Raw genomic sequence first — 18,429 nt, forward strand, 5'->3', positions numbered from 1 at the left:
TTAAAGAGATCACCAAACCGTTATCTACAGTATTTTATTAAGCATTAGCGAGGGTTTTACATTTAAATAAGAGACGCTAGTCTGTAATTTTAGAAGAATACTTTAACAACTTCTCTTATCAAATTATTTTATCAATAGCCATCCGAAAAAGCTTGATCTTATAAAACATTGATGACAAGACTCTGCAATAAAATATTCACAGACATGCTTGGTTTTTGGTTATTTACTTTTATTATATATATCCATCTCATCGTTTTAATATTCTTAGCTTCAAGGAACTGCTTCACCTGTTTTACTCTTTGACAGGGGGCATTGTCTTGCATGGAAATTGCAGCTGATTGGGACACAATTGCAGTGGAGGTATTGCATGTTGCTGAAGGAGGTTCACATAAACATTTGCATTCGCCCTGCCATGTAGCTGTACAAGAGGTCCTGCTACAGAAAACATCCCCCAAACCATGACACTCCTCCTCCAAATTTAACTGACTTCTTTACACACTTTGGGTTCAATCTTTCCCCAGTCCTACGCCGGACATAATGTTTCCCATCAGACCTAACTAAATTGAACGTCCTCTCATCATTGTCACTCTGGACCAGTTCTCCTCTGTCCACACAACATGCTCCTCTGCAAAGAAAAGTCTAACCTTTTTATTCTTTCTGCTGATTAGAGGTTTGATCACTGCAGAGTGGGCTGATATCTTGCCCAACCCTTTACCATACTTCAGAGATGCAAACTTGCTAAAAATAGACAAGGTGTGGAAAGATTCAGAAGTGGAGAAAAAGTGATTTCTATGTACTGCTGTCACTGTCTCTCAGGTATGGTATACGAGAGTTTGTTGTCATTACCCCTGGAACCAACTGCGAAGCTATCATCAGTGAGTCCAAATGCAATCTTCTGCTCAGCTCCATCTCCATTTCTCTGGCCAACAGCGGCTGGTGAGTCACTTTCATCACTCAGGGCAGTGGGTGGCTTTCCTTATGAATGTGGACGTTTTCTGTGCTAGTCCAATGTGGGAATAGGAGTTAAAGGCATCAATATTGAAAATTAGGTTATGGAGTAATAAATAATTTAGCAACACATTAGAAATGTTGGTAAAAAAAGATGTTGTAACAACACATGTTACAATTTTCAGAGAAATTTCTAATAATCAAATACAGCTCTGAATGATCTGCGACGTACATAATAGCCAAAAGTATGAACTACAATAGCCATATTTTAAAAATACAAATGCAACAATGAGCACAAAGCAGGTTTAGGCACCACAGACTGTGTGGGAATCTCCTGTGTGGAATATTACCCTGGGGATGAGATGATTAGGTCATACTTCCACAGATAGTCACATCAGTCACACCAGTCTCAAAGCTGTGGAGACCTTATTCGTGAATGTTCAAGCAGCATGCCTCCAAGTGTGGTCCACATCTCTTCTCTTTCACTCTTGAACAGGCTCTTCAAGTCTTTAAAAACGTGGATCCAGCTCTTTTGCAAGCTTGAGCCGTGCATTGTTGGTCTTTTCTAGGCGGGAGGCTAGGTCTTCCTAGAATGCAGTCTTAAATCTCAGCACATTTGCAGGGTCTTCATCAGAGACTTCCATTACATGCTACAAATAGCAGAGGTTAGGCAGCACCATAGAGCAGGAGACATAGGCCTACCAACCCAGGAGCTCATGTACATACCTGCAGTGCAATAAAATACAGAGAGAAAGAGAGTGAGAGACTCTCAGAAACTGTCAGTCCTGTTGCTAGCGGATCCAAGTGCTGCTTTTGATACAGTAGACCACCACATATATTCCAGTTTGGCTGAGATGGAGTAGACACGGGTCAAGTCTTGCTCCCGCACCTTTTGATAATTTTTACGTTTCAGGACCCCGAAAGTCACACAAATAGTAATATTCGTATCGTTTAACGGATACACTACCTAAATATGCCGACACATTCGACCAGACAGACTGTAAAAGGCCAGGGCGAAGGCTAGCCCCGCAGAGGAGGCAGGTGGCGAGATTAGCATCATAACTAACCTCTTGGAGTATCACCGTGAAGCCCTCTCTGCCAAAATCAAATCCCTTTCTGCAGAGTTCAAAGCCTCCATTTCAACACTCTAAGCAAAGCTGGATCACGTCCACACCACAGTGTCCGACCTTGCTCAGAAGATAGGCTCCCTCGAGGTAAATGCAAATTTACAGGAAGAGTGCCTTCTAATTCTGGAGGCCTTCCTTTGCCGCGCTAACACAGAGCAACGCTAAGCTGCTGGCTAAAGTCAGCGACCTGGAGTCCCGGAGCCGGTGCAATAACATCATAGTGATTGGATTACCAGAATCTGTTGGAGGTCTGCGGCCCACAGCCTTCTTCGCAGAGCTGCTCATGGAGGTTTTCAGGGAAGGCATCCTGGAAACACCCCCGGAGTGTGGGCTCACCGCACACTAGCTGAGAAACCGAGGCCGGGACAGAGTCATCATCAGGCTTCACAGGTACCAGGTGAAGGAGAAAATCATATGCGAAGCCTGCGCCAGGAAAGGCCAGCTACTATACGGATGGTCTCCCATCCCCATCAAGGATGGAGGCAGGAAAAGGCTCACCTCAGTCACAGAGGCAAAAGCCTTCATAACATCCACCCTCTCAGAGGTGCCCTGATGACCGCAGGAGAGCTGCTCATTTCACCGCAGACGAGCCACTGTCATGTTTTCTGGATAACCGCGAGTTGGTGTGGTGCTAACTTTGCAGCTGTGCTATAACAGCCCCTGACTGACCGCAGTTTATATATTTTATATTATTTTTAGACCGCCTCGCCTTTACAGGTAAAGTCCTGACGGGCTGCCAACTTTCTATCTGTTAAAGTTTTGAACAGGACTCGCTAAGTGGTCATTTTAACGCACTGTGGACATTCAGTTCAGTTCAGATTCAGTTTGTCTTTGGTCGGCCTTCTTGCCAAGCACTGGAAGCTCTTCTACATGTGGATTTCAGTTTGTTATTATATATTTCTTTCACAGCTTTATTTTATTTTTAACTTTTTATCACCCACCGCCACAGTGTTATCTGAAGTATTCTTGTTCTCTGTTTGGTCAAAGGGCTTCACTGAAGCCTGACACTTTTTATAGTCTGATGTGCAGAGGTGACCTGTATCAATACAGCGTGCATTTTAACGCAGGGTGGAGGGTTTTATAAATGCATTCTATTCATCTGAGCTGAGGTAGAAAAATACCCTCACAATTATTAATAATATTTTTATGTTTTATTCTTTACTATTATTCTCATGTGACTTTAATGGGTTAAACACTGTTTGTTTAGGGAGGAGACCCCGGAAGTTCAGTTTATTTGTAGATCGAGCTAGAGAGCTCAGAATTTGTTTTTTTCTATGGGAGTAGTAGAAGTTACTGTCTTGTTTTATGTTGTTTTTGTCCTACTTTATGTGCGTTTGGGCCTTTTTTGTTTGTTTGTTTGATTTTGTTTTTTTTGTTTTTTACCCATCGTCCCCACTCTCTTCCTCCACTTCTACGGATTACTTTAAAGTCATGCAGTGTCATTTTAACTTATTATTATTGTTCCTATGGCTAATTCTTTAAAGACAGGTACTGGAGTGCGTCTGATCTCCTGGAATACTAAGGGAATGAACAAAGCGATCAAAATCGGTAAGGCCCTGACACAGTTGCAGCACCTTCAGGGGGATGTGATGTTTCTGCAGGAAACATATCTTAAAACAGCCGACACCCCAGGTATTAAGAGGGTGTGGATGAGCCACCTATTCTACTCAAGTGTCCAAGGGTCCTGTTTTAGCCAACAAATATAATCCTAGATACTGATGGCTGCTATGTCATAGTTTCGGGCACAGAACACACCAGTGGTCTTAGTTTCGGTTTACGCGCCCACCTGGGATGATGAACAGTTTTTTACAAGGCTATTCACCAAAATCCCAAATGCTGACAGTCATCGCATGATCATAGGCGGAGACATCAACCTGGTGCAGGAATTGACTCTTGACAGATCTTCTCCTACACAGGTTTCGCTATCCAAATCAGCACACACAGTAAAAACATATGCATCACAGTTGGGAATTTCTGATCCCTGGAGGTTTGGAAACCCCCATGGGAAAGCTTTCTCCTTTTTTACCCATGTACACTTCACATTCTCCTGAATTGATTTCTTCTTACTCGATAACACACTCCTCGACTGCGTGAATGCATGTGAATATCACCCAATAATCACTTCTGACTATGCTCCTACCACAGTTGACATTAGGTTTTCGCGAGATATACAATTCCACGTTTACCATGGAGGTTCAGCTCACACTTACTGTCTAATAGTAAGATTAAAGATTTTGTTGCGACTCAAATCCACTCTTACATAGAGTTCAATGAAACCCCTGATGTGGGAAGTACTTAAAGCTACTGTTCGAGGACAAGTGTTATCTTATATTTCTCAAATGAAAACGGCTAAACGGGCTAGGCTGGTGGAAAGTGCGAAGGAACTGCTAAAACTCAATTAAACTTGCTCCACCTCTCCATCCCCCCCTCTATATAAGAAATGGCTACTACTACATTCGGAACACAACCTCTTAATAACACGGGTAGTGGAGAGACAGCTGCAGCAAAAAAATTTGACTGCCAGAAGCGGTAGCCCCGCTTCTGACCCAGTGATGATCAACAAGTTTTTTTCTGATTTTTACACCGCATTATATACTTCTGAATGCAACGATGAGGCATCTATTTCATGAAGAAAGACAGGGACGCTGCTTCATGTGACAGCTACAGACCGGTCTCACTTTTAAACATAGATTGTAAGATCGTTGCTAAGGTCCTCACCCTCCGCCTCACAAAGTGTGATGTCATCGATAATTTCACAAGACCAGACAGGCTTCATATTAGGGACTCGCACTGTGCCTTGCAGGCCGGGTTAATCTTATTAAGATGGTCATTTTACCAGAGTTTCTGTACCTTTTTCAACACCTCCCAATTTGTCTTAACAAATCGTTCCTCATGAACCTAGACCAACAACTTAACGCCTTTATCTGGCAAAATAAAGCAGCCCGTATCAAAACATATTCTTCAACTCCCTAAACCGTAAGGGGGACTAGCACTCCCTAATTTCTGCCACTACTTCTGGGCTTGCACTTGAAGTTGCAGACGCCTGCCCGCCATTCCTCCTGCTCTTTGCACTCTGCAATTTGCTCACAGCTCCCCATAACTGCCCACAAGGTCTCATCCAATCCAGCTGTCGTTAATGCCATAAAAATTTGGATCCAGTTCAGGAAGCAGTACAGCTTGCAAAGGGCCCAGTTTTGAATAACCATGTGTTTCTCCCTTCCTGCACCGACCCTGCATTCCGCATATGGTCAGATAAGGGCCTCCAAACTCTTAAGGACCTGTATGACGAAGGGGTTTTTGCGTCCTTTGTATCTATGTCAGACAAATACAGCCTGCCTAATAGCCACTTTTACCTTCAAATGTTAAAAAAAGTTTATCCAAAAGCAATCCCCACATTTTCCTAACCGCCCCCCTGGAGCTGAGATGGACCAATTCCTGTCTCTCAACGTACAACACAAACGACTGATATCTGTCATTAATAATAAGATTGCTCTTCTGAGCCCAGTCCCCACTGCCTCACCTAAAAATGCATGGGAAAAGGATTTGGGGGTAGACACTACTGATGACCAGTGGAGGGACATTCTGAAACTGGTCCACTCATCTTCGATTTGTGCCAGGCAAGGCCTATTACAGTAGAAATTGCTTCATAGAGCCCATTTCACCAATGCTAAATTGGCTAAGATATACCCTAGTCACAGTGACGCTTGTAACCGCTGTAAGCAGTCCCCAGCCGACCACGCACACATGTCCATGACGTGCCTGAAGCTTGCTGAATTTTGTCCCATATATTCCTAACCCTCAAACAGGCTCTTAACACAATTTTGGAACCCAATCCCCTGACTGCTCTTTTTCGGCTCCCTTTGTCTAAAAATCTGCCCTTTACTACCCTGCTTGCTAGACGTAACATTCTCCTTAAATGGAAACATGTTTCTCCACCGACTCATCTCGATCTAAGAAATCTTGCAATCTCTCCGGTTGGAGAGGTTAAGGTTTTCACAGAGGGGATCTTTGACAGAATTCCACCAAACCTGGGACCCACTGCTGGCTTTCTCCCTCTTGAATTACGTTAATTATTTTTGCTATTAGTTTAAGTGTGTTTTTCTTCTTCTTCTTTTTTTTTTAAATTTTTTCTTACTTTACTTATGTTACGTGTTATTCGGTTACTTGTTTTGTGTCTGACGTGGGTTGTTGGGAGGGATAGCGGGATTCATGTTGGGGTTTTTCTTCTTTTTTTTTCACCTTAAAGCAGATGTACTGTATATGTGTTCTACCTGTTTCTGTGTTCTTGTCTGCAAAATTTAATGAAATTAAAAAAAAAATAAAAATATGGACTCAGACACCTGGTGGGCCTCTCTTGTACTGTTCTTAAATGGACACAGGGCCTATTGATTCCCCTTTAAACTGTATTTTATATATAAAGTCATGGATGGCAGAGACCTTCTTACAGCTCAACCAGGACAATTGAGAGTTTTTAATTATTGGTCCTGAAGACAAGAGAGAGATTTGTTTTTACCATCTTAAGAGTATAGCCAGAGTTTGCCCGTTTCTCCTTCAGGCCAGCACAAAGGTGCTAATGCATGCTGTTATCTCTAGCAGGTTAGATTACTGTAATGCTTGGGCTTGGACGGCTCTCAGTGGGGGTGGCCCCCTTAGGATGCTGTGTCCTTACTCGGTCTACACCGATCTGTACGTACGTACACCTGTTAGGTGTTGTGTTTTTTGCAAGGTTATCAGGCCAGGGGTGTAAAGTGGAGTAAAGGTGTGTGTGTGCGTGTGCTTGTGCGTGTGCGTGTGCGCGTGTGCGCGTGTGCGCGTGTGCGCGTGTGTGTGCGTGTGTGTGCGTGTGTGTGCGTGTGTGTGCGTGTGTGTGTGTGCGTGTGTGTGCGTGTGTGTGTGTGTGTGTGTGTGTGTGTGTGTGTGTGTGGATGTGTGTGTGTGTGTGTGTGTGTGTGTGGATGTCAAGGGGGTTTGTTTTATTTTAATGTAAATCACTTTTGGCTGCAATTTTAAGTATAAGGGTGCTATATAAATAAAGCTGATTTGATTTGATAATTAGTTACACAAGAAATAGTATGAAATATAAGATTACATTTATTTATAATGACCTGAAGATATGAATTGTAAAAACTTGTTTTCAAATGGAGGAAGTTAAATTTGTAAGTTTCGTAAGTTTATAGTGATCTTAAAGTTTTGAAAGGGACTTAATGCTATTTACGCTTTATTTTGTGGCTTTTCCAACTATAGATAAAGAGGATGATGTTGAGCTGCCATATGTATTAGACGGATTTTGAACTTGTGTTGTTTGTGTGATGCATTTTATGTTGTGAGTATTACTCTTATGTTCGTAAGCTTATGTTTGTGTTGTGATGTATTGTGAGTATTCGGTTAAAGATGTATGTAATCCAAATTATGCATTATTCTTGTGTTATATAGTGATCCTACCGGTAAAGACAGATAGAAGCTAATGGGGATCTTAATGAACTGCACTGAAAATTACACTGGCCACATTTTATGAGCTGAAAATGTAATTCGTCACGCAAGGGTAAATTCAATTTTTTCATTCTGTTACACACACAAGCCCGGAATACACACACATGCACATACATACCTATATACATGCAATTAATGGAGAGATGTCAGAGCGAGGAGCAGTTGGGGGCTTGGTGCCTTGCTCAACCGTACCTCGGCAGTGTCAAGGAGATGAATTGGCACCCCTCCAGCCACCAGTCCACACTTCATTCTCGGTCCACACAGGAACTCATACCGGCAACCCTACGGTTCCCAGCCGAGTCACCTATGGACTGAGCTACTGTATTCCTAGACCCAGAAAACATGGGGTTAGACACTAAGATCACTTGGCTAGGTCAAATAATAAAGGAGATATTATTTTAAGGGCTTCTTGCCCATCTTGGACTCTATCATGAAAATTACATCTTTCTAGTGGTCAAACCTTGGTAAACTTTTACTATGTTATTAAGGACACCTAATGCTACAAAAAACACCTGAGAAAGCTTTTGTAAGAATTTTTTCATATATGCAGCCGCCTAATGTAGCTTCAGAGGAACCAGCTAGGTTCTGGGGCCAGTTGTTCAAAGGTAATCCGATCGGATTTTGGTTATCGGATTGGATCAAATACTGAAAATGGGTTGTTCAAAAGGGAAAGAGAAGAATCCAATCCTAGTTCGAATCTGGATCAAATCTTCACTTTGTGTTGTTCAAAACGTTTCAGTAGGATTTGGACAAGTTTGATCCAAAAAAACAGGATTATCCTGATCCCAAAAGGAGATAGGATTTCAAGGTGGATTTCAGGAAGAAAATGTAGTGAAACGGTAAAGTTAGTAAAATAATACATTTGTTTCATTTAGTGTATATACTTTATTTATATTTTGCACTTGTTTACCGTTAAAGTGATAAAGTAAATCAAGTAGACATAGGCTACCAAATAAGCCTTTCAGTATAGTAAAGTCAAAATAAAATAAAAATGATCTTGTGAAAACAATGAAACAATCCCCCAGATTTCAATAACAAACAAAAATACTATTAAAATTTTCTGTCATCACTGTATATTAGATTCAAACAAACAATCATCACAGATTAAACCGTCAAAAATAATGTCTCACAATGGTATCCCTTACTACACGTCCAGTCAGTCTCTCATTCTGACAGAACCAGAGGTTGGTCTGAGGAGGAGCTGAGAAAAGAGGCTTGAAGCGTCCTTTGCCAAATAATAACGATGATGATGCCTATCAATCACTTCTCAAACGAGAAACTGAAAGAGCAGAAGCACAGATACTCCTAGCAGAGGAACAAATCAAGCTGACCAAACTCCATGAAACCAATGTGAAACTTCAGACCCACCTCCTAAAAGCAGGGCTTGAAAATGCTGGTCTCTCCTCCTCAAATGACGAAGAACCCTGAACATTCTTTATTTTGTAACTATTGGACATTTAGCCCTTTTTTTTCATTTAAGGCGTTTTCAAAATATCCACAATGCATTTGCATATTTGTTTTGTATCTGTTGTGGCTCAGATGAGGGGTCATAAAAGAAATTATGAGTGGAAGTGGATGTTTGTTATATTTGTGTTTTGTCTCAAAATAAAAAAAACACTTACAGTGACCCCATGTTAGCTCTTCTACCTGTTGTTCTTTACATAGCTGTAGCCAACATTGTGATATATTGTCCCATTTAGAGCACTGGCAATCCGGATTTTGGTAATCTTGAAAACTGTGTATCTGGATCAGAGTGATCCAATGTTGCTTTGAAAAACCGGCATAAAAGTAAGACGGATTACCTGATCCTGGATAGCAAAAAATGGGATTTCCAAATCCGGATAATTTTGATCCAGATTAAATGTTTTGAACAGCTGGCCCCTTGAGATAACCTGCCATTGGATATGATCCAAGAAATGGAACACATTGACTTCTTCTGAGTAATACCTGATCCTCTTTTTCTTTTACATTCAGCCAGGTGCCTATGTTTGTGCAGATTCAGCAGAAGTGGAGGCGGGTGTATGCTGGAGAGTGCCAGGGCCAAGGTGTGCGCACTGACTTTGAGATAGTCCACCTCCGCAAGGTGCCAAGCCAGTACAACCACCTGTCTGGCCTACTTGACATCTTCAAGTCTAAGATAGTAAGTGCCATGGAACAACACACACACACACACACACACGCACACGCACACACACGCGCGCGCTAAGTCACCACTTTAGGAACATCGCCAGTGCCTGTTGTGTCTCAGCCTCACCGTTGACAGAGACCTTCACGACATTCACGACCTCTGCTTCGAGTGCCTCTGTGCAGACCATGCAGAGAGCGGTGTCCAGCAGCAAGCAGCCTGTGAGGCCTACTGAGCGATGCCCAGATTAGAGGTAGCAGCAGTTGGATGCTTCGCTGCAACATGCTTCGCTGCAACATGCTTCGCTGCAACATGCTTCGCTGCAACATGCTTCGCTGCAACATGCTTCGCTGCAACATGCTTCGCTGCAACACGCTTCGCTGCAACACGCTTCGCTGTAACACGCTTCGCTGTAACACGTTACGCTGCAACATACTTTGCTGCAATGCTTCATGACGGGCCACATTGGGCTACCATCGCTGAGCTGTCTCTGTGCGAGTTTTTTACCAATCTAACCACAGTCCTCTCCCTCTGCAGTGCTTTCAAACACAGTGCCACTCACACTGCTCTCTGGTTAAGGCAGCTGCAGACTTGTGATGATGTTTCAATGTAGTAAGTGCCCAGGACCCACAGGTGGTCATTTGAGTGGGTCCCAGGGCTCTTAAATGTTCTTCACCATCCTCTCAAAACTGTCTAAGATACATTCTAAGCTGGCATGAAGATTTACATTATCATTAATTAAAATCAAAGTATGACCTTTAAGAGATAAATTAGTCACACCACAAAGGACTCTTGCAAAACAAAGAAAACAGATGAACTAAAACTTTTATGCTAGCCCTCTCTGCTACTTACTTTATGCTAGAGTACAAATGTCCCTCTCCTGCCACTTAGATACAGTGGAGATCAAAATTAGAAAACAAAGTATTAATTCTGAAATACTGTTATTCTTAGAATTTGATAGAATATTGATTCTTGAAGATTAATTGGTGTTAATCTGGCAAGTGGTGACAATTGACTTAATTGTTTGACATACCCTAATTATCAGGCAGCTCTCCTGGTTACTTTGCAAGATGCCTACCTGCTCAAAGTTGTCCAGATGAAGGCCAAAAATAATGACCCTCTCAGCAATCAGAAAGAGGTTGTGCGTTCCAAGTCTGTGATTTCAAGAAAATTTAAACTTTACAAGGACACAGATTCATTTAAGTCCCTCAAAAAGGCTGGTCGTCCACGTAAAAAAAGTGCACAAGAGGACAGGATTATGAGAAGACTCTCTATGGTAAAACAGTTCAACACTGCAGCTGGAGTTGCTCGCTAGTTTAGTGCTGAACATCTGTCTGTGAAACTGAAGGATCTGTCTCTGCACACATTTTCTCGCCATTTAAGACTTTTTTGACTAAGAGCCCACTCTGCAGTGATCAAACCTCCGATCAGCAGAAAGAACCTGGTTAGATTGGGAGGAGGTTCATGGTTTGGGGGATGTTTTCTGCAGCAGGAGTTGGGTCTCTTGTACAGTTACATGGCAGGGTGAGTGCAAATGTTTATGTGAACCTCCTTCGGCAACATGCAATACCTTCACTGCAATTGTCTCCAAATAAGCTGCAATTTTCATTCAAGACAATGCGCCCTGTCACACTACAAAACGGGTTAAGCAGTTCCTTCAAGCAAAGAATATTGAAACAATGAAATGGCCAGAGTCCAGATCTAAACCCCATAGAGAATCTTTCGAAAATCCTTGGCAACAGAGTCAAAGAAATCCACTACAGTTACTGAACTGTGGAAGAGACTGCAAGGAGAATGGACCAAGATCAAACCAGAGCAGTGTGGGAAACTAGCGATGTCATGTTGGCGCAGATGTGCTAAAGTCATTCAAAACAAGGGCCTCTACACACCTATTCATTTTTTAATCATATATATATATCGTAATTTCCGGACTATAAGGCGCACCTGACTATAAGCCGCAGGCGTTTTGATGTGTAATTACCGTAGTATATAGGGGTTCCTGCTACCACGGAGGGGATTGTCGGGACAGAAATGACTGTTTGGGAACACAAAGCGTCCAATTTATTAACAATAAATCTTTCAATCATTCAATCAAACTTTCACATCTTTGACATGGCGAACAGCATTCGTGCAGAGTACAAATAATACAACGGTGCAAAGTAATACAAAGTGCTCGCCTGTAACACGGCAGTAAAAGTGAAGTCCCGTGGCCGTTTACGTTATCAAAATAACCAGCCTACTACCGGTATATGAAAAGTCAGTCTTTAATCATTGTGTCATCGTCTTCCTCCTGCGTACTAAAACCACCGAAATCCTCTTCGTCGGTCTCGGAGAAGAACAGGTCCAAAATGGCGTCGTCAGCCACTCTCTCTCTCCTCTCTCCTCTCAAAACCTTCTTTGACAGCCAGATCGATTGCCTTTAACTTAAAAGCAGCATCATATGCACTTCTCCGTTTGTTTTCCATATTGAGGGTGTTTGCATGAACACTTCCTTCGCGCTAACTGTCACTGACGCTCTCCTACTCTTTGTTTTGCTCTTGTTACCTGGCGCCAGATGTCTGCCTCGGTCTTGCGCATCCTCGGTAGTGCGCGCCCCTGGTTACCGTAAGCCGTAGAAAAGCCGCGCCGTTGTATAAGCCGCAGGGACCAGAACGAGGGAAAAAAGTAGCGGCTTATAGTCCGGAAATTACGGTATATACACACACACACACACACACACACACACACGCACACTCACAAGCACACACAGTATGAACAAAACAAAAAATAATCCAGTAGGGTACAACATAGCCATATTATAGAAAGAAGGGGCATCATAAATTGACAAAGAAAATAATTATCAGCTTAAGGTGCTTGCAAAGAGAAAAAAAAACGATAAGAGAATAAAAAGACGACATCACAAGAAGGCAAGTCTATCAAGTGATTTAAAAGCAGAGGCGCTCTGACAGAGTAGGCATGGTCACCTCTGGTTTTGAGCCTCATCCTCGGAACGGTTAAGGGAGACCCGCCTGCGGATCTAAGGACGCGAAAAGGCTTGTATTGGAGTCAGCATGTCTGAAATGTATTCTGGGGTTAGACCTTGACGAGCCTTAAAAGTGATCAGTAAAATCAGTTCTTAAAGTTACAGGGAGCCAGTGGAGTGAGGCTAAAATTGGAGTGGTGTGATGTTGTCTGTTAAAACCAGTGAGAAGCCTGGCTGCTAAGTTCTGAACCAGCTGGAGGCGAGAGAGGGATTTATGGTTGATGTTGTTTAGAAGGGAGTTGCAGTAATCCAAACTGGAGAATGTGAGGGCTAGAACAACTTTATTGATGTGAGGGATGAAGGTGAAGTCTGAGTCAAAGAAGATACCCAGGTTTTTGACAGTGGGCTTAATATTACCGGACAACAGACCAAGCCTGATGGAGATGGTGTTTGGCGGGTTAAACAGTATTATTTCTGATTTGGAATTGTTCAGTTACAGAAAGTTGTGGGCCATCCAGGGGTTCATGTCTTTTAAAAAGTCTAAAACAGCAACCAAGCTTCTCGGATCGTTGGGTCTCAGCGGTAGGTATATCTGTGTGTCGTCAGCATAGCAGTGGAAAGAAACATTGTGCATACAGTATACAACAGAAGTGAGTACACCCTTGTGCAATATCACTTAAATGTCAAATGATTCAAAACAGAATCACCTTACAGTATTTGCATTATTTTTAAGTTGACAAGCAGAGTATGTCCTCTGATGAACAATCAAAAACAAAAACTTTAGAAAGACTATATTGAAAATAGAGGCCGCAAAGTAAAAACGCAATGTAACAAAAGTGAATACACCTGTGATTACTGACACACAAGTTAGAAATCCTGTGATCACTGAAACAAAATTGAGTACACCTGTGATTTCCAATCCAAGCTTAATTGCATGAACACGGTTATCAAATGACCTATGGACAGCAGAACTTTCTCCGTTTTTGACCTATGGGCTGTGTCCATCTGCATGTCTGCATCATGGCTCTACATGGAAAATAATTGTAAGAGGAATTGAAACATCTGATTGTGCGACTTCACAAAGATGGAAAAGGATACAGGAAGATCAGAGATCAACAAAAAATCACGTAACACACAGTTGCAGCAGTAATCAGGAGGTATAATGTAGAACGAACACTAAGGCAGTCCACCTAAAATGACACCACAGACAGTACGCTACTTGCACAATCTAGCTCTGAAAAACAGACGGGCAAGTGTTTAAGACTTGGCACAGGGGTTATCAAAAGTAATCAGTTTATGTGACAGCTCAGACAGTGCGAAGGAAGAAAAAAATACCTTTCCAGATGGGACCAAGATAAATTTGTTAGCCTCAGATGGGGTCCAGCATGTTTGGACCCCAACCTGGCCAGGTCTACCACAGTGAATGCATTGTTCCAACAGTGAAGCACAGAGGTGGTAGTGTGATGATGTGGGGCTACACGAGTGCAAAAGCTGTTGGAGAGACATTTATAGATTGCACCATGAATGCATGTGTATATATCAAAATACAGGCTGACAAGATGACTCCAAAAGCTTGGAAGAAGACAAATATTCCAGCATGATAATGAAAGCAAAACACACTGCCAAAATCACACAAGATTTCCTAAAGGAGGAAAAAGTGAAAACTATGACCTGGCCAAATATGTAACTTGGCTGGGATCGAATATAGAACACATTTGGGGTAATTTAAAGAGAAAGGTAGAGCAACACAACCTATCCAGCAAAGAACTGCTGAGAAAATTGTCTCTGAAGAATGGCAGAACATCTCTCCAGAAATTTGTGCAACACTTGTGTCCTCAATGCCAGAGAGGATTGAGTCATCAAAATAAAGGTGGACATACGAAGTATTGACAAAATAAAAGATTTGAATCTCAGTAATGAAAGGTGTACTGACTTTTGTTGCATTGAGTTCCTACTGTGGGGCCTGTATTTTTAATATAGTAAATCTAAACTTAATTTAATTTTTTTTACATAAGAGCAAATATCCAATTGTTCAACTCAGAAGTGATGCAATTACTGTAAGGTGATACAATTTTAAGTGATATTGCACAGGGGTGTACTCACTTCTGTTGTATACTGTAAGTAAAAAAATAAAATTGGACCTAAAATAGAACCCTGCAGTACACCATAGGCTATTTGGGTTGTAGAGAAAGAGTGATTGCCTATGGTGACCGCACGGGTTCTGTTAAAAAGGTAAGAACAAAACCAACTAAGTGCAGTATCCCTGATACAACCCAGGATTTAAGACAGTCAATTAAAAAGTTGTGATCTATAGTTATTTTGTGCCATAAAAGATAAAAGCTGAGAGAGCTTTTATCTATTATAATTATTATTATTATCATCATCATCATCATTACTGTAATTAGTTCTAATTTGCTCTGCAATAATAATAATTTTAGTCATTTCGTATATTAATTTGTATACCCAGACCGGGACACAATTTTTTGGGGTTTATTTTGGCAGCTAAACAGCGGAAGTGATTGACCTGAATATATCTTAACGTGAGCCTGACTTTACTTGTGTTGTGGTTTGCTGGATGATGTTAACTGTATTCCAGGAGGCTGTTTTAAGTTACAGGATTCTAAGGGCGCACTCACACTGTCCATCCGTACCGAGCCCCGTGCCTTAGGGTACTTGTCCCCCCCCCCCCCCCCCCCCCGCGGGCAAGGCCCATTGTACTCACACTTCCTGGGCCTCGGCGGAATGCTTCTTGCCTGCCTATACGTCATCACGCGTAACACTTCACACACATTGATTGACGTCATCGCGATGCGTCGCTTTGTTTACAAATCTTCTCATAGACCTCTGAGTTTTTGTTCGTCTGTCCAACTGTTTTTGAATATCTTTATCCGACCAAATCTGCAGTAAACACTCCACCTCCGCATCACACCAACGTGAACCTTTTGCCGTCATTGTTTTAAATGTCTGCACATGGTCCGTCCTTCTTTTTTTCTATGTCCGAAAAGGCGCACATAAAATGACGTCAGAACCGCTGTAGGCTCAGTGCTCGTACACGTGCGCAAACTCGTGCTCGCACATGTGCAAACGTGCTTTACAGAAGCCCACCTCTCCCAAACGGGCCGTGGACGCTCCTAGGCGCGGTACGGTTGCACCCACACTGGTCAAACAAAATAGACTTTAGCCGTGAAACGTGCTGGGGCACAGTACGGATAGACAGTGTGAGTGCCCCCTAAGTCTGTTTGTGTGTGGGATGATTGTGTATACACGGGGGGGTGACATGTTTTGTGGGGGTTTTTAGAGGAAAAGCCTTAGATAGCCTTCTTCCACAAGGCTATCGGCTATAGTCCTAGCTTTTACTTACACAGTAGTAGAAAGATGGCTATTATGTATGTATGTTAAGAAACACAGTACTGGTAATAAAAACAAATACGTTTGCAACTATGATTTGCGTTTACTCAACTCATTTTGACAGTAAACAAACCAACATGACTAAACTTCCTCAAAAGTCTATAACTACTTTTTCCACTTTCTAATATGTGCACCAGGCGGCTTGGACTTTTTAGTCTTTGAAGAATAATAAAAAGAGGACTGTTTACATCTTTCTTTTAAGCTGTCACTTATCTAGAACTGGCCCTGCATATGTAGCCTGGTGTCTCAGCTGTATAACACTGACGTCAAGCACATTTCAGGCAAGAACAATGTACCTGGTGATTAATCCTGCAGCTAGGGAACTTCTAGGTTACGTCGACAAAAGTGTAAAACAAGTGCAAAGAGAAGGTCTTGGGCACACTTAATGTTGAGTCTGTTGGTGTACAATAGCTCAAGATGACAATGTTGTTATTTCCCTCTGTGAAAATTGAGTCTGTTACAACTGTAATGTATTAATGCATCTTGTATAAAAAAAAATACAAAAATGTGCAATGGATTTTCAATGGAAATAAACAATTGTTTGAAAGATGTTAAAAGAAACATTGCAATAAGGTTTTGGAAGTAGAAACGTGCAAAATTGACCATTAGTTCCGAGTTCCTGAGTATAGTTTCTTTGGTTTCAAATTTCCTGATTGGCCAGAAAGAGCTCAACAATCTTTGCAATCTGTTTTTTTTTTTTATTTCCTCAGGGTTGTACCTTGTCGCCCCAACCTCCAATCAACATTGCTATCCGGTTTACCTATATTCTCCAGGACTGGCAGCAGTATTCATGGCCACAGCAGCCTCCAGGTATCACATATGCTTGGCTGTCTTGATATCAAACACACTACAAGTACAACCCCATTCCAATAAAGTTAAAACGTTGTGTAAAGTGTAAATAAAAACAGAATACAATGATTAGCAAATTCTTTTTAACAGGTTATTAGATAATAAATCAGGATAGAAAATGAGTGAGCTAAAAGATTGATAGGTTTTATATGTAGCTAATGAAACGTAGCTATCAAGTAGTTTTTGACAGCTATAGCCTACTTGAAAATGTATGAATAATAATAATATATCAATTTGATATAGCGCTTTTCTCAGTACTCAGACTTTACGCATAAAAAATAAATAAATAAAATATAGACAATCAAATAGGAAGCAAGTTAAACAACACTAGAACAAAGAACATAATAGAAAAACAGAGGGCGGAAGATGGTTGATTTTAGTTGTTGTAGGAAATCCTGAAGAGATGGGTTTTAAGGTGACCCTTAAATGATGAGTGTTAACCATGTTCAATGGACATTACCCTTAGTTGACTCCCTTCCTGTCGATGCGGCCACTGTTTCTCCTCTTGCTGGTATCCTATACGTGAAATTCCCCAATCTGAGAGCTGTCAATCAAAGTCCAGTGGCTCCGCGCCCGAAGTGTCAAAACCCGCGAGTGTATAATTTGCACCGCAAGGATAGAAATAACCCTGGAGCAGCAAAGCTGCGCGATGATTAATATCTGTGCGTGTGAAAACACATCCATCGCTCGTGAGTCAGGGTTTTGTGCCAACAATATGTGACCCAATTTTGGCTCCATAGTGGTGGTCTTTAGTAAAGCATGGATGCACATGAACGAGCACGAACATTGACGGCGGTCCTGGAACTATTAAGATACGACTGTTCCTTGCGACAGGCATTTAAGAAAATGCCGCCGAAGGGTTCGCCATGGTCTGCAGATTTGGGCAGGTGAACATATTCAAAAGCAGTTGGGCAATGAAAAAAACTCAGAGGGTTGATAACGTCTATAAGCTAGAAGCAATCGAGCCGAGGCTCAGATCATTTCAAGTAATGTAGGTGCAAGTGTGCCTGGGGCGCGGGGTGAAGAGGGAAGGCCCATCCACACAGAGACACGTTTTCCTGTAACCGCATAACTTTTGTATTGTATTGGCCGACCTTGCACACAGAGCCATAATCAGTGCCTGGAAACAGTATCTTTTGAAACCGGGTCCCAGAGTGGGTAGATCTGAAAATGCGCCCCATCGCACAGTTGTCTGGACGGCGAAGCCGCACACTTTTTTAAACGATGATGTCCTTGCCCCACCTCCAACCTCTAACCCTGCGGTGTCAAATAACAACAACAGTGCTGCTGCGTGAGAGGCAGGGGTGAAAGTAGATTTGATTTCTTGCCGGTACTATCATATTAACAAATAGTGCGCATAGCGTACCTAAAAATACACTGCATTATTTATTATTGTCTACTTATCAAGCATTCACCACGACTTCTTATCAACCATACTTTTTATCACACTGCTAGTGTGTAGTCTCTGCCAGTGTACAATTTAAGTGTATTACAATATGGGTAGTCAAACCTCATCATAC

General features: G+C 42.0%; 1 protein-coding gene across 2 annotated transcripts in view; it reads left to right on the forward strand.

Annotated features, from left to right (window-relative positions):
• rab3gap1 (RAB3 GTPase activating protein subunit 1) overlaps window positions 1-18,429 on the forward strand; it is a 133,274-nt gene that overhangs the window by 7,060 nt on the left and 107,785 nt on the right. For both annotated transcript variants that reach the window (XM_083925041.1, XM_083925042.1), the window contains exons 6-8: window positions 817-936; window positions 9,540-9,705; window positions 16,771-16,870. In XM_083925041.1, coding sequence (XP_083781167.1) covers window positions 817-936; window positions 9,540-9,705; window positions 16,771-16,870 — 386 coding nt within the window. The remainder of the gene's footprint in view (window positions 1-816; window positions 937-9,539; window positions 9,706-16,770; window positions 16,871-18,429) is intronic.

This window comes from Echiichthys vipera, assembly GCF_963691815.1.
Source record: "Echiichthys vipera genome assembly, chromosome: 2".
NCBI classification, from domain to species: Eukaryota; Metazoa; Chordata; class Actinopteri; order Perciformes; family Trachinidae; genus Echiichthys; species Echiichthys vipera.